At 48.3% G+C, this 25,777-nt stretch overlaps 11 protein-coding genes across 11 annotated transcripts; 2 read left to right on the top strand and 9 right to left on the bottom strand.

Moving 5' to 3' along the window:
* Positions 1–196: 196 nt before the first annotated feature.
* On the bottom strand, positions 197–790 carry BO79DRAFT_152833 (uncharacterized protein; the record flags this gene model as incomplete). The annotated part of the gene is made up of 1 exon (XM_025678701.1): positions 197–790. A coding segment is annotated over one exon (594 nt), but the record flags the coding sequence as incomplete, so codon positions are not given.
* A 690-nt stretch (positions 791–1,480) lies between these two features.
* Positions 1,481–2,571, bottom strand: BO79DRAFT_177075 (pyrroline-5-carboxylate reductase family protein). Its single transcript, XM_025679900.1, has 2 exons — positions 1,930–2,571; positions 1,481–1,856 (listed from the first exon to the last, which is right to left on the bottom strand). The coding sequence occupies exons 1-2, from the start codon at positions 2,483–2,485 to the stop codon at positions 1,552–1,554; spliced, it is 861 nt and encodes a 286-aa protein (XP_025537599.1). The 5' UTR covers positions 2,486–2,571; the 3' UTR covers positions 1,481–1,551.
* Positions 2,572–3,393: 822 nt separating this feature from the next.
* On the bottom strand, positions 3,394–5,079 carry BO79DRAFT_230405 (hexose transporter; the record flags this gene model as incomplete). Its single annotated transcript, XM_025684093.1, has 4 exons — positions 3,394–3,742; positions 3,825–4,373; positions 4,436–4,895; positions 4,953–5,079. The coding sequence occupies 4 exons, from the start codon at positions 5,077–5,079 to the stop codon at positions 3,394–3,396; spliced, it is 1,485 nt and encodes a 494-aa protein (XP_025537598.1).
* A 1,496-nt stretch (positions 5,080–6,575) lies between these two features.
* On the bottom strand, positions 6,576–7,896 carry BO79DRAFT_198806 (protease inhibitor; the record flags this gene model as incomplete). The annotated part of the gene is made up of 3 exons (XM_025681374.1): positions 6,576–7,576; positions 7,625–7,811; positions 7,861–7,896. 3 exons carry the CDS (start codon positions 7,894–7,896, stop codon positions 6,576–6,578), a joined length of 1,224 nt encoding a protein of 407 aa, XP_025537597.1.
* A 410-nt stretch (positions 7,897–8,306) lies between these two features.
* BO79DRAFT_152793 (feruloyl esterase B precursor) lies at positions 8,307–9,926 on the bottom strand (the record flags this gene model as incomplete). The annotated part of the gene is made up of 1 exon (XM_025678699.1): positions 8,307–9,926. One exon carries the CDS (start codon positions 9,924–9,926, stop codon positions 8,307–8,309), a length of 1,620 nt encoding a protein of 539 aa, XP_025537596.1.
* Positions 9,927–12,035: 2,109 nt separating this feature from the next.
* BO79DRAFT_239074 (2-deoxy-D-gluconate 3-dehydrogenase) lies at positions 12,036–12,942 on the bottom strand (the record flags this gene model as incomplete). The annotated part of the gene is made up of 3 exons (XM_025684879.1): positions 12,036–12,479; positions 12,555–12,767; positions 12,826–12,942. The coding sequence occupies 3 exons, from the start codon at positions 12,940–12,942 to the stop codon at positions 12,036–12,038; spliced, it is 774 nt and encodes a 257-aa protein (XP_025537595.1).
* Positions 12,943–13,072: 130 nt separating this feature from the next.
* BO79DRAFT_198801 (D-galactonate dehydratase) lies at positions 13,073–14,448 on the bottom strand (the record flags this gene model as incomplete). The annotated part of the gene is made up of 4 exons (XM_025681373.1): positions 13,073–13,427; positions 13,489–13,949; positions 13,998–14,219; positions 14,273–14,448. 4 exons carry the CDS (start codon positions 14,446–14,448, stop codon positions 13,135–13,137), a joined length of 1,152 nt encoding a protein of 383 aa, XP_025537594.1. The 3' UTR covers positions 13,073–13,134.
* A 625-nt stretch (positions 14,449–15,073) lies between these two features.
* BO79DRAFT_152569 (uncharacterized protein) lies at positions 15,074–15,932 on the top strand (the record flags this gene model as incomplete). Its single annotated transcript, XM_025678692.1, has 2 exons — positions 15,074–15,368; positions 15,499–15,932. 2 exons carry the CDS (start codon positions 15,074–15,076, stop codon positions 15,930–15,932), a joined length of 729 nt encoding a protein of 242 aa, XP_025537593.1.
* Positions 15,933–20,014: 4,082 nt separating this feature from the next.
* BO79DRAFT_257161 (uncharacterized protein) lies at positions 20,015–20,536 on the bottom strand (the record flags this gene model as incomplete). Its single annotated transcript, XM_025686241.1, has 1 exon — positions 20,015–20,536. The coding sequence occupies one exon, from the start codon at positions 20,534–20,536 to the stop codon at positions 20,015–20,017; it is 522 nt and encodes a 173-aa protein (XP_025537592.1).
* Positions 20,537–21,516: 980 nt separating this feature from the next.
* On the top strand, positions 21,517–22,517 carry BO79DRAFT_219688 (uncharacterized protein; the record flags this gene model as incomplete). The annotated part of the gene is made up of 4 exons (XM_025683462.1): positions 21,517–21,737; positions 21,791–21,954; positions 22,005–22,282; positions 22,338–22,517. The coding sequence occupies 4 exons, from the start codon at positions 21,517–21,519 to the stop codon at positions 22,515–22,517; spliced, it is 843 nt and encodes a 280-aa protein (XP_025537591.1).
* A 346-nt stretch (positions 22,518–22,863) lies between these two features.
* On the bottom strand, positions 22,864–23,877 carry BO79DRAFT_230398 (ribonuclease H-like protein; the record flags this gene model as incomplete). The annotated part of the gene is made up of 1 exon (XM_025684092.1): positions 22,864–23,877. One exon carries the CDS (start codon positions 23,875–23,877, stop codon positions 22,864–22,866), a length of 1,014 nt encoding a protein of 337 aa, XP_025537590.1.
* Positions 23,878–25,777: the final 1,900 nt, after the last annotated feature.

Here is a 25,777-nt window from a genome sequence, read left to right as displayed (position 1 = left end):
TATGTTAGTATGGATAGATACGGGTTTGGTTAAGGGCTTATGGAATTCATGATGAGTGAAGAGGAGGGATATGTTTAAACATCTTATTGACAACTGCACTTGACATGTCTAGTAATATCTACACTTACCTGATGGAACTTTGTTCCTACTAGTTATATTTCTCGTAAAAGACCATCTTCCATCATGAGTGCGACACCTACGAAACTCGCCGTCTAGAAGGTCCACCCACATTCAGTAGCTCAAACCTCCTCCCAGCCCGAAAACGAGTAAACCGCGATTGCATAGAAGCCAGTACCTCATAGTCACGTCTATATGAGCCAGCCGCAATCCACGTAAACAGGTACCAACGCCATCGAGCAAACAATCCCCAACTCTGAGGCATGATAAAATTATACATGGACGCATACTCAAAGTAAATAGGATAAAACCCCGCAAGATCCCAATCAAGCAGCCAAAGCTCCCCAGAGGGCGAGAGAAGAAGATTCCGCGGCGCCAGATCATGATGTGTCAAGACGAATGGACCCATAGCGGAAGGGATATATGCAGTACCAGTGAGAACTTCACCTCGCTTTCCGGTTTCTATTGCCGTTCTCATGCCTCTGAAGTTGCCCCAGAAGTGGAGATAGCGAGAGAGCTCGGGTGGTCCGGAGCGGGGCGGGAGGCCGTAGAGATCATCTAGCCAGAAGGATGTGCATTGACCGGTTGCGAGGGATCCGATGGTAGGTGAAGTGAGTGACCTGAGGGTGTTTATGATGCGACGGAGTTGGAGATATATCTTGGAGAGAGGGAAAATACTCGACTTCTTGGAGATGAGTCTGCAGAGGGTGATGAAACAATGTGCTGGATGAGTTCTGCATCGGAGTAGCTTTGGAGTAGATCATCGCGAAATTCTGTATCCATAATTCAAAGTGTGACTAGAGCACGAATAATTAAGAGAGATGAATCCAGGGAGTATAGCGATAAGGTCCAGGAACGCGGAGTCTATAATAGGCTTAGTGTGGCGGGTGGAGACATTGACTGCGGAAGTCGAAGCTAGTTCGAAGCTAGACCCATATCTGATCAGTCTATCAGTAGAACCTGTGCTGGGAGAAGCCACCAGCTGGGCTTTCGACCGCATCCTGTCCGGCGAGACCAATTTCAAGGGATACCTGCTCAAGCATTTCCTGTATGCTCAGATTTTGACACCCCTAAAAGGTCGGAACAAAGAACTAGCTGCAGAGAAACACCACCCGACGTCGGAGCCAGACAGACTGTGCGTAGGGGTTTTGCGACGTAGGCTGTCGAAGCTAGATCGGGAGGATGGACTTGAGTTGGTGTCGCTGGGGACAACGGTGGAAAGTGGGGATGATGAGTTGATAGTAAGTTTCGAGCTGAAATCGTTACTGGATGAATAGAAGTTGACTCCTACACAGGGAATGCAGAAATGGCCTAGCAAGATGTATCCTACAACCAGTTGCGTGATACAGACACGCCATCATGGCACCGAAATAGACCGAGAACGGCATTGTTATCGTCTCACATACACCAATACCTCATGGCAAATATCATACATTACTGCTTTCCCAAGCTTTCACCCAACTCCGCAGCTCTATCCGTGGCCGCCTTAACCGCCTGATCCACGATATCCGCAAAGTTCAACTTCTCAAAAGTCTGCAACGCGGCATACGTCGTGCCATTCGGGCTAGTCACATTCTTCCTCAGCTGAGCAGGCTCATCATCTGACTCAACCAGCATCTTTCCAGCACCGAGACAAGTCTGCGCCGCCAGCCTCGTAGCCTGCTCCTTAGTCAAGCCCAGAGCCGTCGCACTAGCAACCAGATGCTCAACCATAGCGAAGAAATACGCGGGACCGGATCCTATCACACACACCAACCATTAGCCTCATCCAAAACCAAACCCCAAACACAGAAAGAAAAAAATAACACATACCTGACAACCCCGTAACCACATCCAACAACTCCTCCCTATCCACCCACTCCGTAACCCTACTAACACTGCCCAACAACGCCTCCACCAACCCCTTATCCTCCTTGCCAACCTCCACTCCAGCAAACGCACCACTCGCCCCCTCCGTCACCAACGCCGGGGTATTCGGCATAACCCTGACCACCGGCGCCACCTTCCCACCCTCAACACTCAACCACTTCTGCAAACTCTCCAACGTAATCCCCGCCGCAATGCTCACCACAATCGGGAACTTCGCCCTCGCCGTAGCCGTCCATTCCTGACGGAGTTCCTCGCACACCGTCTTCGCGACTTGCGGCTTCACGGCCAGGATGACGACGTCAGCGGAGGACGCCGCCTCGGTGTTGGATGTCGTGACGTTCACGCCCAGCGCGGCGATCTTGTTCCGGTTGACTTCCCATGGCTCGGAGACGTGGATGTTGCTCGCGGGGACGGATTGGCGTAGTAGCCCGGAGATTATGGCCGAGGCCATGTTGCCGCCGCCGAGGAAGGCGAGGGTGCTGGTTTGGAGGGTGGGCATTTTGATTATTTTCTTTTTGCTTCTGCCCCTGGGGAATGAGGTTAAGGTGTATTTGGAGGGTGGGTTTGTGTGGTGGATGGGTTAATTGAAGTGTGATGGTGATTGTAATGGTGATGGGAGGGGTAGCTCGGTGGGTGAGGGACAGACACGTGATGAGATTGCCCCACTAGCTAGCTAGCTTATCGCGGGGTTGATATGATACGATTAGTCATGATGATCTATAACTAGTTAGATCTGATTATATTGAATGTTATTTGACAGCTATCAATGGGTTTTACAAATCGAGATTATGGTAAACTATCTATGATATTCTTCACGGTCACTGGTTTGAGCGGAATCTACGAACCTTAGTGACGACCTTCCATGATACAATATCCAAGAAATGTGACCTTCTTGTTAGAATGAGATTACTACATCAAGCTATCATGATCGCGGCGTAGAAGTGGGATACATTATTTCTACCCAAAATATCTGTAAGAATATAAAAAAATAGTAGTATCTTGTGCATGATGAGATTTTGAACATCGGTTGTCTCGATCTGCGGCGAACTAGTAGTTACCAGATGCTGGCCTGCTTAGGGTTGCACAGATCCCGGCGGATTTAAGGCAATATCGGGTCATTTTTGTGGCCGGTCTATTTGGATAGTATGACATGTATGGAGTTTATATGATGGCGAGGAAAGAAACAAGTTGTCCTAGTATGAGAAGACGATAAATATTGTCGGTTTACCGAAGAAATACAAAAACTGGGGATGGGCTTGTATTTTCCCGTTGCTATCCGGAGTAGGTGGTTCTATTGACTCACTGATTTAGTTACTATCATCGAACCTACATGAGACCTGTCTGTCTTATACAAGTGCTCTGGTCTAACCCCATTGCTAGATGTGTTCCAGCATGGGAATCTGAACCTTATAAATGTACGTGTTCCGACTCTGTAGCCACCGGTCCAACCACCGGCTCAGGTTTCTCTTCATTTCCTTGTCTCACCTCAGCATCTTTTCCGTCAAAAACACCGGCTATATGCTCGAGGCTGTATCCGCGAGTCTCTGGGTAAAAGAAATACGCCGAGAACCAGTATCCGGCCAACACGGCCACGAACACAAAGTAGTATTTCCATTGGATGGCCGAAAGCGCGATTGGGTTGACAAACGTGTTGAACACCGTACATCCAATGGCAGACAACCATACCATACTGAGCCCCTGTGAGCGGAGGCTGAAAGGCCAGATTTCACATGTATACGCAGTGAGCATAGGTGTCCTACCAGTAAGCATTAGTTCAGTCATACATCGACAGAAATGATCGCAATAGTTGGACAATAGTCTAGCATAAGATCACCTACAGCGCGATATCATATCCCAAGAAATATACAAAGAGGAAAGGGATAACTGCAATACCAACTGAACCCTTGCCAGTGTTAGCAAAGGCGCCTGACAACGCAGTGATGAGGATGAAAGCTGCCAGCATGGTACTGGCCGAGGTTATGAACAGAACCCGCCGACCGACTTTTTCGACCAGCGAGGCGCCAAGCACTGCGAAAAGAACGTTCCAGACTTGCAGGCAGGCCGAGATCAATAACTGATCGCGCGCGTGTGTGATGCCGATAGACGTCAATATCATGGAAAGGTAGTAGGAGACTACCCCGTTGCCCGACAATTGTGCAAATGCCCCAAGCGTAATGGTGATGAAGAGCCGATGGCGGTCTCCCGGAGTCTTGATCAAGTTTAGGTACCCGGCCGAAGCAGCCGCGCTGTGCTCCGCTTGAATTATCTCTTGGATATTCTGGACCTCATACACAATAAGAGGCGCAGTAGTATCACCACCAGTGTGCAGCTCAGCTAGAACTGTACGGGCTTTCTCGATACGTCCCCTAGATATCAACCATCGAGGACTCTCTGGGATAAATGCAAAACCAGGAACGGCAATGAGAGGAAGGAGCATCTGTAGAAGAACGGCAATCTCCATGCCCAGGAACCGTCATACGCTTGTGTTGCGAAGGTGGCCCAGGCTGCAACAGCGGCTCCAACGTAATAGCCGACCATGTAGAGTGCACCGAAGACACCACGATGTGCAGGGTAGGCAATCTCACTGAGGAGGATAGGGGCCGTGTTGCTTACCCATCCCATACCACAACCAATCACGGCACGAGACGCAGTGAAGACGTTGGCGGACGATGCAGCCGTACCCATTACGGTTCCAGCTAATAGAAGAATAAGCCCTATCCAGACGCCTACTCGCCGCCCGTATCGATTACACGCCCAGGCAGCAACTGGGGTGCATATCAAAGCCCCTATCCAGTAGACAGCACTTATAAAGCCAAGCCAAGTGCTGGATGGCTTTTCCATGAAGTTAACCCATTCTGGCATAGCCTGCAGGCCATTGACCAAAGAGCCATCGTACCCGCCCGAAGACGCTATGGGTGCTCGGTTAAAAGATCATCGAGGCAAATTTAGGGAAAGTAGCGGCGTACAGAAAAGGGATAGAACGCCCATAAAGAGACTGACCCTACGAAGGTGAGGACTGCGCCACCAACTGACAACAGGCAAGACAGAGCCCAGTTGTTGATCGCTAGATTCAGCCGCCACAGGGGTGCTCATGTTGATACGACGGCAAAGCTTCGGTCCAGAAAGGTGCTATCAAAAGCCACTGATAAGATACTCACTGGATCTTATAGTTACGTCGATGTCCAGCGGAGCAAGAAGTCAGGAGAAAAGAGCCGGCAGGATATTTCAGTATGACTTTATGGCGCTGAACAGCAGGGTGTCATGGTGAACCATGCCCGAAAATGCCCGACTAAACACCTGGGCTGGGAAGGCGCGACTGATTGCAGGATTGTATCATGGAAGCCTTGATGGCTGTTGATGGTACCCCAGACGTGGAATAGGCTCTTTCTGGGGGTGTACATCGAGGGAAAACACTCCCGCTTCACCTCTGGTGACCACATACCTGCACAGGGTAGTTCTTTCCACGGCCAGACGTGTAGGTTAGCCCGGCAAGGGGCTGTATGCGATCTGTAATCACGGAATAAATTGCCATTCACTTTGGATTTAAATTACGCTGTAAACAGGTGGCCGTTCGGTTGAATAATGACGTCCCCATCACTTATGCTGCCATTTTAATAATGCATGTACCATTAAGGCAACCCACCCCGGATGTATTGCCAAATCTCTTAACCCAACTGAATGTAACTTCTGTTGGCCGCCGGTGTCAATAAACAGTCCAACACCATCACACTCTGTATCTCCGATGCTGTATGGGGGCTGTCTTACCATCATACGGAGCACTACCATCCCCGTTTCCGTTGAAAAGTCCCACAAGCGCTGTGAGGCTCTGTGTGTCTCATGCTGAAATCTTGGTTGAAGCTGGAAGAGAAGCGGTGAACGATCCGCTTTACATGGTTTCCGCTGGTCTTGACCATTCCGTAAACCGGGGAACATACATCCATCACCACCGCCGGACGTTCTGGGCCTTCGACGTCCATGGTAACCAAGGTAACTTGAGGGCTGGGGCACCCCTCCAGCAACGCTTAGACGAGACCGCAATGGCATGTCATGCATTCGATAGTCGCGGGCATATCCTCAGATGCAGTGCGTTGGGGATGTATCACAGGGTAGGAAAAGAGGAATGAAATGGCATATTAGAAGTTTGCGGTGGTGAAGTGGACTCTGCCTGGACGGTGTCGCTCAGCGGAAGGGGTTTAGAACAGGCCAGCCCATTCCCCAGCTGATCACGTCTTGATTGAAACAGGATTTAAAAGTGGAATCCTCCATTACGTCTCACATTCGTCCGATTCTAACAAACTTGAGAGCAATGCTTGCGTGCTTGTTTGTAATGACTAGTGAGTCAGAAAAGTCCGACCCTGATGATCACTCCTATCAGCCTGTTAGCTGCAACCTCAATATGATTTTGTGCCTGGTTGCTACCTGAGATGCCTATTCACAATCGTATGGTATTCAAGTAGCTAGTAAGTTACGCTTTAACCACAGATCACTTCGTTAGCCGACCTAAGCCGACCCTCTGCTCCAACTCCATCCGTTGCGGCAGATATCCCCCTTCCTTATCTCCCCATCAGCAGCCCAATGCGCAAGGGGCCCTACCTAGACCAGCGGAAATCTCTCCGCTCCCACGGCTTAAGCCCCAAAGCGACTCGATTTGCATTAACAAAATTCCTAAGCTCACTCAATCCTTCATAGTCCTCGAAATTCATCGTCTCAAGCGGTTCCGGATCATCTGGCTCAGGAAGAATCCCTCTCAGATGTGCATTTGGACCGGTGGCTGGATACCCGCACGATTTGATGGAAACGTCGATAAGGCGCGGTAGTTGGCGTAGCTGCGTGAGGACCATGTGCCAGGTGCCAGAATGCAGTTGTACCAAAGACAGTTCGATGTGCTTGAGATGATCTTTGCATTGGCCAGTAAGCGCGCGGAAGTGGTCAAACGTAATCAGGACTCGTGCAAGACGTAGAGAGGTGAGGCAGAGCGCTGGGCTGAAATGGACAGTGTAGAAAGGAAGAACGTCTGTACTGCTGATCTGGAGAGCTTCTAGATTAGGAGCCAGCTCCACTAATCTAAAGAGATGGGCGGCGTGCAAGTCATTTGGAAAGGCGGCGTATGCAGCTGGTACAGGGGTTCTCCAGTATCGCTGTCCCAGCCTTTTCGTATACGCAGTGACATGTAAAGCTAGGTATTTCAGTCCGTGCAGTAAATCGTCCATGGGGATGTGCAATGGAGAAGATTGACTGGGGAAGAAGTATCGAAAGTCATGAGCCATGGGAAAGAAGAGCTCAAGCCCCTCCAAATGGGGTAGTATCACAAATCGTAGGGCTGTAACAATTGCTTCAATGGCAGCCCTTTCATTGTCGCGTGTCAATTCGCGTATCAAGGACTCGCCTGAGGCCCTTAATTTGAGAACGCGTAAACCGGACAGTTGCGCAAGACAAGGCGATAACAACCCAGCAAAATCCTGGATTTCTTGGCTGATTATTGGACAGGAAGTGGTGCCCCAGCTGTTGTATCCGATGTCTAGATGGCGGACATGTGCAGCGTATTTGCTCCGTGAAATTTCAGCAAATCTTTGTAGGGAGCCCCTGCTACCTGAGAGTATATTCCTCGTATACAATGAGTATACGAGGCCAATATCACCGCGCACCGAGGAGTTAATCGGAGCTACAATGCATTTAAACAAATGGGGCGACGCGGCAGCACAAAAATTCCGGCTAACCAAGCGTAAGCTTATGAGCTGTGGTCGAGCATCTAGATCGAGAGTATAAGGAAACAGATCGCGTAATGAGTAGTCCTTGTCAACTGTTGCTACTACGTGATCAACGATCTCAGTAGTGAGTTAGCACGCAGCCTGGTGTCGCCCACGGGTGTCATACCATGTCGCAGATCTCGACGGGAATTGTCAGTGCCATGTTATATGTACTGCCGTTGTTTTCAGTGACAAGATGGGGGACTTCAGTCTTTTATGATAGTTTATCCTCTTCTGGTTGTGCTGCAGTGAGGTTAGAAACCCCTGGTCGAGTTGGGAGAGGGGTGTGACCAATTAAATCGGCGGTAACCGCGCAAAACAGTAGCGCACTGCTAGACGCCATACCATAGCTTATCAGCCAATAATGATTATCAGTTGCTAAATATTCCAACAGCCTATACCGGCCTTGACATATGTTTGGTAGCCGGGAAAATAGTTCCACAACAAACTAAATATAAGATTTAGTATATGCTATTGATGAATATATCATACATAGAAGTGATATTATGTACTCTTAGGCCACATCCCCCTCATAGCAAAAAGCGCTGAGAGGGACCTTCAAGATTATTCGAATTACCGGCACTCAAATGCGCTGGTCTCGTTCCAGTTACCTCCAACATACTTGGCCTCCTTAGGGTAGACACAGAGAGGGCGCTGAGACTGCACACCTTCCGAGGGGGTGTCATCAATGAACTTGGTCGCAATCAGCTCATCAGGAGCAATGCCATTCTCAACCCAGGCCATCAGCGCCAGGATGGCATCGTGCTTCCGGTCACGGTATCCAGGCACACCCCAGACATTGGTGCCAGTAAGACCACCGGGTTGGTTAGCCGAGGCAATGTACCAGGGAGCATCGTGGACGGAGTCCAAACAGTGCTCCATACCAGGGATCAGGAAGAAGCGGTAGAAATCGTCAAGCTCGATGCCGAGAGGATTGAGCATCTTCTGGACCTGCTTGTAGTAGTAAATGCTGGAGCCGGTGGGGATCTCTCCGTCAGCGAATCCGTGGTAATGGATCAGTTTACCGCCCTTGTTCTTGAAGGGACGGAGATCGAAGTCACCGGCGGTGGCATTGCCAGGATCCAGTTGATCCGACAGCTGAATGGTCGAAAAGTCCAGGTTTTCCCAGGGCCAGTTGGCATCGTTATAGACAAAGTCACGGGGGTAGGCAATACCACTGGGGCTGTCCTGCTCGTCGTCGTCGGTCATGATCATTTGAGCGAACTGGGTTTCAGACCCGTAGGCAAAGCTGGGGAAGACAAAGGAGTCGTTAGTCTCAACCCAGGGGCTGTAGATCTTGTAGACAGTGTCAATCTGATCGGCGGTGAAGCAGGTCGACTTGTTGGCGGAGGGACCATCACAAAGAAGGGTTTCGGGACGGAAGTCGCAGGCATAGCCGTTCATGATAATGTTATCCTTGACACCATCAACTTCGTCGCATTGACGGAGGACTTCAGTGGCCAAAGCATCCACTTGAGTCTCGGTGATATGGTGGCTGGCATTGTTGGGAAGGTTGTAGGTGGCGAGCTTGAGGTCCCAGTTTTGCTGGTGAGTGGTCCACCAAGCGCAAGCACCAGCAAGAACACCATCGAAGTCGTCCGGGAACATCTGGACGGACTTCAGACCCTGGCGACCGCCAGTAGAGCAACCAGCGTAGTAGGAATAGCTGATATCTTCGCTGTAGAAGGCTTCAGTAAGCTCCTTGCCAAGGGCAACGGAGCCGTGGAGTGCACGCCATCCCCAGTCAGTGCGAGTCTCGGGGTTGTTGAGAGCCCAGCCTGCATCGCCAGCCTCAGTCACGGAGGAGTTATGTCCAGTGTTTGTGGAAACGGTGGCAAAACCGTAGAAAAGACCGGGTGCCATATCAGCAAAGGCAATCATTCCAGTGAAGCCACCATTGCCATAGGCCATGTAGCGCTTGTTCCAGGTGTTGATGGGCAGCCAAAGGCCGAATTCGTAGGAAGAGGTAGCAGACGAGCTCACGTTGACATAAACGGCACAATACTCGGGGAGACCGGAGTAGTTGCCCAACGGGCCAACGAAGGTATCGTTGGGTCCATACGGAACTGCGTAGACTAAGGAAGCATTGGAAGAAAGATGGGGAGTGAAGGTCTCAGGAGTACAGCGCGAGGCTGCGATAGCCTGGGTGGCAACCAGGTTAATGGCGGCCGCCAGGAGAAGTGAAAGACGCATCTTGATGATGAAAAGAGTGGAAAGGTTTGATCTGTGTGAGGAAAGTGATCTTCATTCTGTATTTAAGCAGCCGATGGAGCCTGTTCGTCCGCCCTGACCTACGTTCAAAGAAAGGGAAATAGGCATCCATGATTGAGACTGACGCGGCAGGAGGTTTTTCGAGAAGTGGGACGATTGAGCTGTTGCCAGTATCAAGGCTTCAATGTCTGATGATGTATGGGATGCTTCAGGGGCAAATCATGTCGAATCCACTGGTTGCGCGTTCCTCGTTGTGGTTCCGGGCTACAGAGTGGAGAAGCGACCACCAGATTGGTAGGGCAAAGCTTGATTCTAAAAGCATGCCGGTTGGAGTGGAGGATCATCAAGCCTTACTAGTTTAGCGCCCAGGTGAACTCTAGCACTAAAATTCACCATGCACAAAAGGTGGAGTTGTATAATACCACATTTTTATTGCCCGTATACCTGTTACTCTAAAATACGGCACTTATGCACATGGTTGCAGCTTGATGGCTCTAAATATACCACTAATGCACAATGTTGCAGGGCGGTTGCTCTAAAAGAGGAACTTACGCACAGGACTGCATATAGAATGGTTCTAAAACTGGGACACATGCAGAGTGTCGCAGTGTGACTGCTCTGAAAGAGCCACTGTTGCACATGGTTTCAGGACATAGTGTGCGTAGGTGGGGGTGGTATAATTAAGCTTATGCTACTAGTTCTTGACCATACAAAACAGGTGGTGGAGGCCGAGGTGCTTTATCGTACTATGTAACAAGGCGCCGGCAGCCGAAATTAAAACTTCATTCTATCTCCATATTCCGTATGGCTTCAGGTGGCTGCAGGTTACTACATTTAGCTGCATGAAATGTTAGACTCAAGTACTTCTAGCAGAGTACTCCTAGCAGAAATAAGAATGCTCGGGCCAGCAAAGATCTACAAACGATGCGGCACAATGGCCTAGAAGGCTTCGTCATAGTACGAGCAGAATCTTCCGCTAGAAGGCTTGATGCGGCAAGAGTAAGTGTAGATCGCGGAGATACTAGCAGTTGAATTCCTGATTAGTCCAAAATCAAACCGATGGAAGTCTTGTGCGAGAACATGCGGCAAAGAAGTCAACTCGTAACGGGTGTCGGTGGGGAATGAAGCAGCAGTACACCTGATCGGGTTTAGTCTCCGCAAACTTGCTGATCAAAACTCTCTGCACTAGTCCGGATCTGGGAATGTTCTCGAGCTCTGGCCAGACCCTGCTTTTCCTCTTTCGGTAGTAGACGGCAGTTGTCCGAATTGACGTGGTTTCAAGGATCATCCAGGTGCCGGCTACGCGGCAATATTTCAAGCTAATCTATGCTATTACTTCTGTATTCTGTGTGGCAAGTGGAGGATAATTTGCTTCATGGGTGTCTCAGAAGGGTATCGTAGTATGCAGGGCAGTTTGTGATGAACTCCAGTAGTATGTTCTTTTCGTTACTACCATCATACTAGTCGATCTGTACTGGGATACTGACTAAAATGCACTACCTAGGACATATTCAGACTTACCCCGAGACGAGAGCCTGATGGCCATGATGATCTTCAGTTCTTCAGTTCTTCATGCTTCTATATACCCATATCAGGCGTTTAGACTAAGGACTTATATATCTCTAGGCAGCATCATTCTTTCGGCACTATACATGACAAACCTGGAGGGATTAGACTATAAGCTTATCTATATGATACATACCTAAAATTGACTGTGTGGGCCTCTTGCTTGATTCAGGCGATTCAGCATATGGATCCACTTCTGAGGGTTGTTAGAGAAATGCTGTTCCTGATACTAGATAGGCTGTTGCACTTTTACTAGGAATCATAAGAATAATCAAGGTGTTTGGGATTATTGATTGTTTGTTTTTCCTTTATGTCTATCTTATAATTGAAAATATATGTATATACTATATATATTTTTTCTTGTATGTCTTTTAGTTACATGACAGAGTTCATTTAGTGACAGAATCTATCAGATTCTACTTGAACTAATTTCCAGCTGCGGTCTGACACTGTAACACGGAGCTCTTTACCCCGAAATCTCCGGAGAAGACGGATTAGACTGGTATAACGCACCCAAAAGAAATTCTACCTCCCCATCCACCCCCCATCAACCAACATCACACTTCCCGAGACATACCGACTCGCCTTCCCAGCTAAAAACACCGTAACACCCTTGAAATCCTCCGCGGTACCCCATCTCCCCGCCGGGATACGTTCAAGTATACTCTTCGCGCGGTCCTGATCATTCAACAGCGCCGTATTCATCTCCGTAGCCACATATCCCGGTGCCACTGCATTGACGTTAATACCCTTGCTCGCCCATTCATTTGACAAAGCTTTCGTGAGTTGCGCCACGCCGCCCTTTGCAGCCGCATACGCAGGAACTGTGATCCCTCCCTGGAAGGAGACCAGCGAGGCGACGTTGATTATGGAGCCGCGGTGGCCGGTGGCGTCTGGGGTGCGGGTGAGCATGTAGGCGCCGAGGTCGCGGCACAAAGTGAAGATGGTGGTTAGGTTTGTTTGGAGGACCTATCGATTATTATTTCAATTAATTAGTGTACGGGCGGTTTGAAGGAAGGGGAAAGGAGAGACCGGAAGACTGACTTCGTCCCAGTCGCTGTCTGGAAATAGATGGCTAGGGTGGCGTCGTTGGATGCCTGCGCAGTTGACTAGAATGCTGATGTCGTGGCCGTCGGAGAGGAGGGTAGGTGTGAGTTGTGAGACGGATTCGCGGGAGGAGAGGTCTGCGGTGTAAATAGTTGCTTTGCGGCCGAGGGATTCGATGCGTTGTTTTGTTTCCGTGTTGGATGTGTCTCTCTATTTCGTATAAGTTAGAGTGTGTGGTTGGTGTATAGTAGATAGTAATGGTGGATACCTGGACGAGAATCACGTCGCTGCCGGCTTCGGCTAGGGCAATGGCCATTTGCTGGCCGATGCCGCGGGTGCCGCCAGTGACGAGGGCGGTTGTGTTTTCGAGGGAGAAGAGGTCCATTATTTACAGTCAATTGAGTGGAAGTGATTGAGTATGGCTTGTGAACACTATCTTAGTACTATATGAGCTATAGCTGGTATATGTATTCGGACCGATATCCGAGGCACCCCCACGCTCTCCGCATTTCCAGACGTCAGGATGCAGATCACCTCCGCATTCACCCCCACATTCTGTCCTACAAGTCTGAGCTTTCTACCACTCGCGAATCCCCCCATCGACGCCATAGAATTCCTTCGGTAGCCATGGCTCCGTTTCCCGACTGATTCTACGCACCATCTCCTCGTCAATCTCCACTCCCAGCCCCGCTCCTGTGGGCGCTGGCACATACCCCTCTTCGATATTGAACACCGTGGGATTTGTGAGGTAGCTCGTGAGGTCAATATCACCGGCTTCAACGTTGTAATGCATTCCGAGCGACATTTCTTGGATGACGAAGTTCGGGGTTGAGAGGGCGACTTGCATTGAAGCTGCGAGGGCAATTGGACCTGACAAGTTGATTAGCATGCGTGGCTCACAAGATGAAGGAAGAGAAGGGGTAGAACTCACCAAGAGGACAGTGCGGCGCAATTGCCACGTCATAAGTCTCCGCCATGGTCGCAATTCGCTTTGTTTCCGAGATTCCACCAGCATGCGCGATATCCGGCTGCAGCACATCCACTGACGCATCCTCGAGGAACCGCTTCACATCCCACCTAGTATACAAACGCTCGCCAAAGGCGATCGGGATAGTTGTGTGTTGAGAAAGCTGCTTGATAGCTTCGGGATGCTCAACAAGCAGGGGTTCCTCGATGAACAAAGGACGGTAGGGCTCAAGTGCTTTCGCGAGCTGCTTAGCCATGGGGCGATGGAGACGGCCGTGGAAGTCGAGACCAGCGTCAAGACCCAGAGCCTTGACCTGTTTGATGCGCTCGATACAAGAGTCTAGTACGGATGGCGAGTCGAGCCAGTTCATGTCCTCTGTCGCATTCATCTTGACGCATTTCAGTCCCTGCGCAAGACGGGCCTTGCTAGGTACTATTAGAAGGATGAAAGCGAACAGTGGGAAAGTGACTTACGCAGCTACTTCGACATCACTGGGTCGATCACCTCCAATCCAAGCATAAACCTGTACCTTGTTGCGTACCTTGCCTCCGAGAAGCTGGTACACCGGTACGTTCAACCTCCGACCCTTCAGATCCCACAATGCGATATCAATGCCAGATAAGGCGGACATGAAAACCGGCCCACCGCGATAGAAGCCCAGTCGCCAGATAGTTTGCCAGATGTGCTCGATGTCACTACTCCATTAGCACTGAAACAAGATAAGAACCAAGAAATTGAGGAAGCATACTCAGCCTCATAACCAACAAGCCTCCCAATGATCTCATCCAACGCACCCTCCACAGCCTGTGTATGTCCCTCAAGCGTAGCCTCACCCCAACCAAACTTATCTTCATTGTCCGTCACCTTGACGAAAAGCCAGCGCGGCTTGACGCGAAAGTACTCGATAGACTTGATGGGAGCCATGATTCTGGACAATTGGAATTAGCAATGAGCTTGCTTTTGCAATGACGCCGTAGCTACTTAACAGACATAGTATTTATGTAGCACCCCCACGCAATACAGCTTCTAGATCTCCAACGATAGCAGCTGCAACTACCCCCATACCCCGCGTGGGGGTAGCACAGCAGCTGTAGACCGTGGGGGGAGAGGATGAAGTCGGGAATTTCACATTATTGGTGGATCAATAAATGGCGTGCATATCCGAATCTGCGGGTTGCTCGCGCATTGATGGATCGGAAAAGTGGACCGGTTATCCGGGCGGTGCCATATTTATCAGGCCAGGATATGATATGGACTTTATTTCCGGCGATGATGCTGTGGATGGGCAATTGTTGGACTGGTAGGGTGGTATTATAATGTTGCCATGGTTGATCTTATTGTCAGAACACCCCGCTTGTTGATAGCATCATGATAGCATCACTACTTATCCCGTATAGGAAAGTCCATAAGCTCTGATAGATTCTCCGCTAATATGTCACCATTACTCTGAATATGAACAGAATTGTTATAACAATCCAACTTTCCTTGCCACTAACTAGCCTAATCTGCATTCAAGTGGTAATCAAATACACATACTTCCACAAGAACAATGCCAGACCCAGACTCTGTCTCCAACAACTCCTCTTTGCTCTTTTCCTCTGACGATGAACATAGCAGTGGCCACTACGATGCGGATGATCTTCGTGGAGAAGATGATGATTATTTCCAACAATGTCATATCTGCGGCTACGCGTTCTACTTGAATAGGTTTTCACCAGACGCACACGACCTGAATGATGTCACCTTCCACCATCCCAAAAAAGGTATCTGTAAAGCCCAAAAATTGGAGAATTTGGATATGTATGGCGATTATCAGTCATGCTGGTGGATGCCTCGTCGGATGAGTAAGCTAACCTGCTACCTACCATCATAAGTACTTACTGCGTGAGGTCAACATCATGGCCTGGAAAACCGCTGGAGGCCGAGGAAAAGTTGTCTGGAGGTTTGATTGCTACTGACACAAATACCCGCCAGTTCTACACAACATTAAAAACGATGGGTGCCAGATATCCGGCGTTACCATACCACGAATGAACTATGGCACCTTTTTTGTACCTTGGAAGAAGACTGATGGTTTGATCTACGAGCCTCGTACAAGTGACGAAAGGCGGAAGGTGGTCATGCCCATGATTACGGTTGTGAACGACGGAGGTCACCCCCTCATGAGCGAGTATGAGGACGATATTTCCCATGACTGGATGGGATATCCAGTCCACGCACGGTGCTGGGAACTGCTCATGCACCACAAGCTAGGCGATATTGCGAACAAGAACCTGAAGGTTCTCATGTTAGCTTTAATACAGAGGCATGAGGAGAACTCGTGGAGACGGGTGTGTGGAATGCCAGACGAGTGTTTAGGAGGTAGATATGCAACTTTTATATTCATTCCTTCTGTGCAAGATTTTTGAACACATCGTTGCCTTTGTTGAGTGGACTAATGGTTGAACTATTGCTGTGTCAGACCCGGTCCGGACAGAGTGTGTTAAAACAGCGCTGGAGCAGACTACTCAAAAGCGAACTAGAAGCAAAGGGAAGGTTTCTCAGCCTCATCCGAAGGTTACTCCGAAGGTCCGAGAGTCTATGCTTCTGCTTCTCCCATGGGAAATATTGAATATGGTGTTCGGCTTTCTGCCTTCTCAGGCAGTTATCAATGTACAAAGAGCCCTCCATCTAACCTTGGGCGATGACTTCTGGCACTCACGGATAAGCACCAAAATCTTCCATGAAGTGAAAACACCTACGCCCCGAATTAATTGGAAGCACTTATGCCTGAAACTGGAAAGACGACTAGAGAAGTCGGAGGCGTTAGCTACACGGCAACGCCTACTGACTTGTTTAGATGAGATATATTCATTGTGTAGCACTAACTAATACGAGTCTAACTTATGATCAATAAATAGCTGGTACTCGATTGTTCATTCAGCTAATATTCTGCGAAGTAGCAGAGGTCAGTAGGAATCAGTATGCCCTATACTTAAGGACAATTCGCATCCCTCGGGAACAAGCCAATAGTAAAAACGCCACAGTCCTCCAGCATTGGGAACCCCGTGATTGTCCCGAAAATTTTGTCCTCGGCAGATACGTATGCGCAACATGGCCGAGCTTATGACCACATCCTGGGCTAGTTGTCGATATAATATTTTCGGTACGCTAACCGCCAGGCCGAAAACAATATATCGCGTCTCTCTGGTCACCTGACAACAGATATGTTCATATCTATGACAATACGCATCTGGCGCCGCTTTGCAGCATCTACGCTCATGATATCAACCCCATTGAGCTGAAATATATTATGTAGAGTCTTTCAGCGATCTCCTTCTTCCGCGTAGTATGAGATCATAGAACGTCTCTGGATGGGCAATTGGCCGCGCACAGTTCTCTCAAAGTTCGTTACCATGGATATATACTTGGGTTGGATAGGGACGTGCCTTTGCTAAGCCTCCGGACTTCGGAGTTCTTGACAGATATATTCTGAGGTTATCAAGGTTCGACGTTGTGTCTTTGTGTTATGAACCGTTCTATTCCTTGTCATTGACTTGAAGCTGATTCATCACTGATAACCCTTTTACTAGAGTTTTATGCGGGAAGGAAGAACTTCTGGTTTCCCTTATAGAAGTTGTAATGGACGGGTGCATTCGGTCTTGCATGGTTAGGAAATGTGACGGACTCCAGCGATATGAAGTTGCTCAAAGAAGGAGAGCCGCACCATGTGGCAAGCACCATTTGCGAGACCGATGTGACTGTAGGGAGGAGCTGGGCTACGTTTCCGCTCATAATGATTCCTCTGACCGATAGGTGAAAGTCAATGAGCGAATTGGTGCAACACTTATTTCTGTTGCCTCTCGAATAAGGCTTCTTATAGACAAAAGCTTTTTTCTTCGGCCGATGAAGCCGTACAAAGAACAATCCTGGCCTTTAGTAAGTAAAACTGCTGCAGTTCGAGCCAGGATATCTTGTAGAAAGTGGCCAGTGATCTCGACATATCTTCAGGACTCTCTGAATCATCAAATAGCCCCGATGAGTCACGTAAGATTAGTTTTTTTTTGGCAGTCTCTGTCTTACAGACCGGGTGTCTTGCCGTAAGCTGTGGCCATGTGAAGGGGTTCTAGGAGCATTTCATCCGTGTCGCTGGTGGCCATATCCATTGCAGCTAGAACCACATTTGCTCTTACCTCCTAGAGTTCGTCATTCAACAACTTCGTTGATTGAGTATCGGTAATATTGAGCGCCCTCATGACAAATAGCAATGCTAGATCAGTAGGTTCCAAAGAGAGTGATCTGACTTTTCTTTTGGTATGCCTCTGGATCTCCGTCGTTAGATGACCCACTTCAAGGCAGCATTGATTGTCAACGTCTTCTCCCATCTCAGTATCTAAACGAAATATCCCATCGGCTCCTACTCCATTTAGCAGTGAATAGTTTGAGTATTTCCCTGGTCATCTCGTCTTGCTCATGATTCGACGCTCAAACAATCAATAGCGGGTTTCGCCTCTTCCGATGATATTATCATATCGTCCCGTTGTTATGTGCCAGTAGCAACTCTTATAGATACTTTTGCTTTGAATTTTTCATCCCCATACAAAGCGTATCTGATTGCCTGTCTTGCTTGTCGGGTAGCAGGTTGTTTATTGCCAGATTTGTCGATATCTCCCTCTTAGTCCTCCTTATAACAAATAGTAATTCTGCTGCAATAAATGAAGAATGCATACCATACAGGTAATATTTCTGGTATGTCCGTAAGATTTACCTTGTACTCTTCTGGTCGTTGTGCATAATCCTTCCTGGGTTAGTATTGTGAGCCACATCCCACTGACATTCCCGGCTGAACTTCACTATGTAGCACGGAGGAGTCTCACGAACCGAGGCAACAAAGGGCGAGGGGCCACACGGGCTAGCTGAGCATTGTACTCAAGCTGCAAGTTATCGCGGAGCACCGAAGCATATGCCCGTTAAGAATAAATAACAAGGCAATATCGAGATCCATAACTCTGTGATACCAGTGCATGGTCCAAAATCGCTTTGTGCTTCTCGAGACTTTGCCCGAACATCTCCGCTACTGGGAATCAACGGGTTAAAGTAGTAACCTATATCCCACGCACTTTGAAGGAACTCCGGTTTTTAACACCGTAGTGTTGTACTTGTTCGTGTGGATTAACGGTGCCTTTTTTTTACAATCCTCGTTTTTTTCCTTTGGCAACACATGCATGTTCTTTCGGGAAACATAACAAGCTCACGTACTATGAAAGTCTTATATTAGCCACGTACGGAATTATCGACGCTGCGAAGAGAGAACGTACAGTTGCTAAATGCAATGGCGCAGCAGCACAGACAACGGCCCAATGGGCCAGCTGGTAAAGGCAGAACAAGACCACTCTGAGACGACGGAACCTCAGCGGTCCACAGGACCTACTAGAAGTGGATCAAGTGTGCCGAATGACAGCACCATATTTGCCCATAATTAAACTGTTCAACAAGGTTGACCCATTGGGCTTGCTGGATAGCAATTGTGAGATGAAACCAGCAAAACGCCGAGACTGTTTCCAACAGCGGCCCACCGAGCAGTCAATATAGGCCCATAGGGCTACTATAAGAGATTTTGGTGATTCATACACCTGCGCAAGGTTAGTGTGCGTTCAACGTCTTGGACTTGGTATTCTATTATTGGCGAAAAGGGGAAGAGACGGTATGGAAGGGAGAGAGTATTCAAAAAGATGGGAATGCCAAGTGGAAGCGCAATTAAGGAAGACTGCACTCACCTTTCCCGTCGTTTCTTTATATCTGGAACATGTCCATGGTGTCAATTGGGGCTCCACATGGCAACCCGGAATATGAACTGAAGACTCCTTTCATAAACCCAATCTGGGCTTTGTCGATAGGATATATGTTTTCATCGACATCACTAAAGCAGATTGGCCAGTTCAGATGTATTGAATATATTCCTAACTTGCGGAGTTCGGCGACTTAGTATCCAGGTATACTCATAGTAGAATTCTTTTCGGGAGTGCTAGACAATCTTCCTTTTTTGAAAGATTGGACCAGTTATTCTATTTAAAAGACCAATACTTTATATTTTATTAAGGTATCTAAGTTGAGGGGATAATGCAGAAGGAAAATTACGAAGGGCAAAAGCAGCATTTTATATCCCTCCCCGAGTCCGAGGCTGGCAATGAATAATCATAGTATATGGAATAGTTGGCTATTCAATCAGCGCACTGTCAATATATCAGTGATCGATTGCAGTGATATCCGGAGAGTAAGGAGGGAATCATCGGGGTTTATGTGAATACATATCATAGTCTCCTGGATGAGGCGGACAAGAAAGGGAATATCAACTATTGGATTGCAGTGCTTAGGGTAGGCCGGTATCAGAATGTGAATGGCTTCGTCCTCGGGTCTTTATCAACCTTTGATTGAGAGGATTTAACTTTAAAAAAATTGCAATCAACGCTGCGTGAAATATCATCATTTGGACCACTCTAAGCCTTGACCCTTAGATGCTCAAACCCTCCAGCTGCGCGAGAAGCTTCCCCGAGTACATCGGTTCCAGATCGCATCCGTATCGCTGTCCATGACCTTGCCCCATACCCCTAATATTGCTTTGGACAATTAACAGCTCTCGTCGACGCTGTTCGAGCTGCTCCAGTAGAGACGCATACTTAGGCCCACGCATATCCAGACTTCCTTGATCATGTGCTTTTTCCATTTCCTGCACATGAGCCTTAGCAGCACCCAGCTTGGAATTTTGGACCTCGAGCTTTTCCGAAAGGGGTGATAGAGCTTGTGAATATACTGGTACGGCGGAAGGTTTACTGGATCTCTGATCCTGTGATGCTTGCAGTGTGCTGATCTTTTCTCTGATCACCCTGTTCTCCCTGCGTTGTGCTTCAATATCCCTCCTGAAAGCCGACAGCCTTTCGCGATGCATTTGCTCCATGGTCACTTTCAAGTCTCCTTGTGCCCTTTCAGCGGCGGCCAGCTTGTTGTAAATCTCCGCAGTGTTCTGGCGTAGCATTTCGGCGGATTCCCTGTCCCCTTCTGTGAGAGGTTCTTTCATCATTACCCGAAGCTCATCGAGCTCCCTCCTTCATCTAGATTGCTCCTTGCTCAATGCGTAACACCTTTTCCAGCGTCTGTCTCATGTAAGGCCTTCTTTTCTACTACCAATTCATTCTGAATAGCAAGTATCTTCTTCTCTTTGGTCGAATGGGAAGCCACATAGAGATCAATTAGACGTATTGTGGACTCATAGGTATTGTCATGCCAAAGGATTTGTGGGCCTGCTGCAATCATATCTCCCCATAATTCTGGGGTGGTACTCAGTTGCTTCTCTCTCCTGTCATCGTCGGCCGGGTCGACACGATCCCACATAGTAGTGACTAAGATACCACATAGCTTCTTCAGCGTAAAGAGGTTTTGTTTGGCTGAGCCGGGAATCCGGCTGTCCATGATAGGGTGTAGATACAGGATGCCTTTCAGAACAACCTTTTGGGAGAAGGATTGGGCGAGCCATTTGTCAATCTCTATCAGAAATTCGCTATTTGTTCGGTTTGTGTCGTCGAACACACGTGTACCGAGATACCCCCACAATCGAAAAGTAGTTTCTACTATTATGTTAGCGTTTATTCCGTGATATGGGACGCGTACAATATATTGTCTCTTTACAATAGCAACGTAAACTCGTAGCGAATAGTGAGTGCAGCGGAAGGCCTTTACAGAACACACCATACATATCAGTATTTTTTTTTCTTCTCTGTATTGATAGATACCCTTTCTGTTGGCATAGGGCCGAGAGTGAATGGCGAAGTGGTTACGTTTGGGTGATGTGCTTGACTGCCTTCTAAACTTCAGGTATTGATGACAGACTTCCCACCTCGTCTAGCAACTTGTTCCTTCCTTCTCCCCTCACTTATTTCCCTCCCCAGAAACTTGCCATCCATCTTCCCAACCTCGTTTCATCTATCATCTATTCAGAATATGTCTATCTCGTCTACCATGGCACCAGGAATTCCTGCACGCTCTCCTTCTCCGGAGCCACCCCTCAGTGTCAAGCTTCCTCGACCAGTAGCCCAAAAGATAGTCATTGAAATCGTCAAGTTCGTTCCATCAACGGTTGAGTATACCGAGTTAACGTACGAAGAAGTTGAGCCTGAGGACGGTTTGCTCGTCGCTAGGACACTGGCAGAACATCCAGAAATCGAGAGAAGAAGCTCTAGGTAAGCTCCCAGATAAGTATACATATGAGCTTACCAACGATTTCCTGCTTTAGAGTCAATTTCAACTCGGTTGAAAAGACCCTGTGGATCCGTGTTATGCCGAACTTCCTCCATAATGCTCACCAGCAGTGGGTTATGTCCGCCATGTTGGATTGGGCTTATAACGGCTCGGTGAAGAAAGGAGAGCATCTCAAGATTGCCTTCGGTGTCGGAACAAGTAAGTCTTAGAATACCTAATAACTCAATTGTTCTGACGAAAAGATCTAGGGTTTGAAGGATTCATCGGTGCTTACACATCTTCGTCTAAAGAGCCAGATCTATACCTGTCCGCCCGTACCGATAGAATGCCATCAATTGTGATTGAATCAGGATGGTTCGAAAGTTTTCCACGTCTCCGAATCGACAAAGACTTGTGGTTACGTGGCACAGTTGAAGTGGAATATGTTATACTCTTGAAGTGGAGCAAGGTGCGTAATGATAAGGTCAAAGGATCTATTGAAGTCTGGGGACGTGGAAACACAGGTAGCCTCCATATTCGTGAGCTGGTGGGTACATTTCTACTTCTTTGTTAAGTCATTTTTACTGATTTTGGATGAATAGGCCGTCTTTCCGAAACCCGATCCTCTACCCATCGAAGAATCTATCTGCTTTACGAAACAACAGTTGTTTGGTGGAATCCCTGTGTCTAACCCATTCACTGTACTATTACTCGAGATTCCAAGACTTCGAGAATTTGCTGAAGAAATTCTGGTGAACTTGATGGAGCTCAGCCCACGTTAGCATCGTCATTAAAGGTTGCTATTGCCGGTTGTTTCTAGGGACACTACTACGATGATGGCCGCTACGAAACAGCAATTGTTTGGTGCAAACCCCGTGTTCAACCTATTCCCCGTGCGTTCCCTTGAGTTTTCAAGACTTCGACGAAATTGCTGAGAAAATGTTGCTGGACTTGAGGGGCTCGGCCCATGTTAGAATTGTAATTAAAGATTGCTATTGCCGGTCGTTTCTATATATACTACAATGATGGCTGCAGATCAATAGAAAAAAAAGAGTATTATTATCGAAACTGACGTCCAGAGAAACAGGGCTTACAATAGAACTGTAGATGAAATCCTCACATGATCGATCACAACGAAGGAGGAAATTCCTCCACGAACTCGATAGGAGCCGAGTCAGGCACAGTCGCCCAGTTAGCCAGTCTAACCGCGTCCTGATTTAGCAACCTATCAATGTGCCACAGATGAACCTCTCTTCCCTGCACATAGCAACACCTCACCTCCTTCAGCAACGCCTCCCATAAGTCCCTATTCTTGATCGGTCTGCCACCAGCATTTTTCCAATCCCTTGTAAGCCATTTGCGGATCCAAATTGTTGCATTGTTGACAACATAACTTGAGTCCGTGGCGACAACCACGCTGTCAAACGTATTGCCGTCATGAGACAGATATTTCAAGGCCGCAATCACAGCTCGCAGCTCTGCACGAGTTCTCGTCTGTTGATGATAGACTCTAGTTGGTCCCATCAACTCAAGGCGACCAGCAATCCCACCAGTGATATTGCGTGATGGGTTCTGTGGTCTGTATACGAACGACCAGCCAGCTTTGGCATAGTTCCCATCCCCCTTCCAATTATCATGGCAAGCGCCAGCTGTATATACCAGGCATTGGTAGTGGTTCTCTCTTCCAACGAATCGTCGTATCGAAGGCCTGCCCTCTGATACGAAAACGAGAGGTTTGAAGAGTGATCGTGGAGTATCCTCTGGTGTTGGAGGGAGGAATCTCTGCGGGAGAACGGGCTGAATTCGGCTTTCTTTGCCGTGTCGGCCATTGTGTCTCTTGTTGGACTTTTGGTGTGGCTCATCGATCTCCATTGATCGAGGGTTCATCGAGGGTTGTTGTCTCTCGTTTCTGGTGGCTTTGGCAGAACTGTGGTTGTCATTATAAACATCACCAGCTTCCTCCATTTGGATGTCCTGAGCGACATGGGTATTATAGTCATCGCCGGCTTCCCACATTTCGATGTCCTCTCTCATCTTGCTGTAATCCACGCAGCACATAGCGCAGATCACGAGGAGGTGTTCGCGACATACAAGCCTCCCGCCGTCAATGGTAAGGGGGGAGGAGGTTCGGTCGAACTTCATCTTGAGGATGAATGATACCTTTCGTGTCTGGGGCTTCGATGGTGATGGGGGAAGACCTTTGGTGCCCAAAGAAACTGATAAGGATTGTTCAAGTGGTAAGTCGCTTAAATGTAAGTACAGGGGTGTCGACTGTTATAGAAAGAATGGGAAGTTCCTAGGCTGAAAAGCGTAAAGTTATGCTACGATAAGCATCTGTCAACTAGCGTCAGACCTCTTAGAGGCTGTTTATATGGGCGTGGGTTGTCCCTTGATGGATGAGCCTGCGTGGGAGAGATTCTCTTTAGGAACTTCCCGTAGATAGCGGGATCTTTCACGGAACCCTGCTGAGGTCTAGTTTTATTCACTTGACTTCATGCAGGCGACGATATGGGCCTTAGAAGGTATCCTCACAGCAGGTCTTTCATGGCGGTACAAATCAAAATGCTGATTTTTTTGAACTGATCAGCAGGGCTGTCTTCATCATTAGTCTTGCTGGTGCCTCTGACTCATTCTGGCGTGAAGGATGCATTTTCGGTTACCGCTGATCTGTGAATATAGTACGTGAAAGACTCTTCCGGAGTTATCCAGAAGATGTCGTCATGTCCATTTTTCTAAGTATCGGTAGGCACTCTACGACAGACATTCTCCTTTGTCTAAAGGGTAGACCAAAGGAACCCTCTTGAATCTGGAGAAATACTCAAAGGACAGACAAAGGAAATATTAGTGCCTGGCACCACTACCATCTTCTGAGAAAGAAAAACCAATTTTCATCGATTGATGGTCAGTTAAGTATCCTTGGCCGTTTGCAGTTCATTCTTCCGATCGGGTTCCTGGATCGGACGTTAGTCCCTATCCTGTGTCATTGTCCCCACTATTCGGAGGTTGAGTACTCCGACGACGTGGTCCCTGGAAGGTGGAACAATCCACTCGAGCAAGCTGAGCAAGTAATTACGTGTGAAGATTCTTCTCCTGATGACCCGAGTTCCGACTGTTAATGATTCCACGTGCTATGGTGGGGAGCATTCCAACTAACCTTAATACTTAGTCCTGAGTGCACATGGCGGACACATCAAATACGCTAAAATTTTGTAGCTTGGCGGAAGGGTCTCCTGTCATAGGCAAGAACCGTGAACGGCGAAAGCCCGAACGTTGAAAGACTGGCAAGCATCACCACACACATGATATCTGAAGACAGAGCACGCATGTTGAGACCGGAGACGTGAAGTCTGGATCCCAACAGGCCTGCGACAGGTTTTGATCATCGGGGGAAGAGGCAAAATGAGCGGACGGCGCGCTCTTCTCAGGCAATCCGCACGCTCAGTGGGCGCCATTACGAGCTTGAGACCTAGTCATTATCATCGAGCAGCGGAACAGGCTTGGCAAACCATTGTTTTCGCCTCCCTTCATGGCTTTTCCCTTACGGAACCTGTCCGCGGAGTGGGTCATATCACGGCACCAATCTTATCAATCAGTCACAATGAGCAGGATATGGCCAATGAGAGCAGACTACTGCCACAGCTTCAATAATATTAGCACACCACATGCTCCAGCAAATCGAGGTTTTCACAGATGCCAAGCCTAATATCGCAATCCTAAGACAGGCGGCTTTCCTCGAAAGGGATGCTTTTGCGACAGTCGGAGAAACACGGGCATCTTATCTGATGGTATCTCCTTGGCACCATGGGTCCGATCGGTGAGAAAAGAAGCTTTAGCTTGTCTGAGCAAGCTTGCTCCCCGCTGCTGGCATTCCTATAAAGACTGTGTCGATCCATTCCTTTCTTCGCTGCCCGCCTTTTGTTCCTGTGCGACTGAAAATTTGCTGGGTATTATTGCAAAAGAGGAACGACTGCACAAAGGCCGCCAACTTATATCATAAGACCAATCGTGAGCCTGATAACGTCTGGTTGGTGGTTTATCTGCC

This window comes from Aspergillus costaricaensis (assembly GCF_003184835.1).
Source record: "Aspergillus costaricaensis CBS 115574 unplaced genomic scaffold BO79scaffold_24, whole genome shotgun sequence".
In the NCBI taxonomy this organism is placed as follows: domain Eukaryota; kingdom Fungi; phylum Ascomycota; class Eurotiomycetes; order Eurotiales; family Aspergillaceae; genus Aspergillus; species Aspergillus costaricensis.
This window is presented reverse-complemented; position numbering and strand designations above follow the sequence as displayed.

Coding starts and splice junctions, on each gene's coding strand:
- BO79DRAFT_177075 (XM_025679900.1), bottom strand. CDS start 2,485: ATGCCCACCCTCCAAACCAGCACCCTCGCCTTCCTCGGCGGCGGCAAC. Junction 1,857..1,929: donor TGTGGTTACGGGGTTGTCAG/GTATGTGTTATT, acceptor TGTGTGTGATAG/GATCCGGTCCCGCGTATTTC.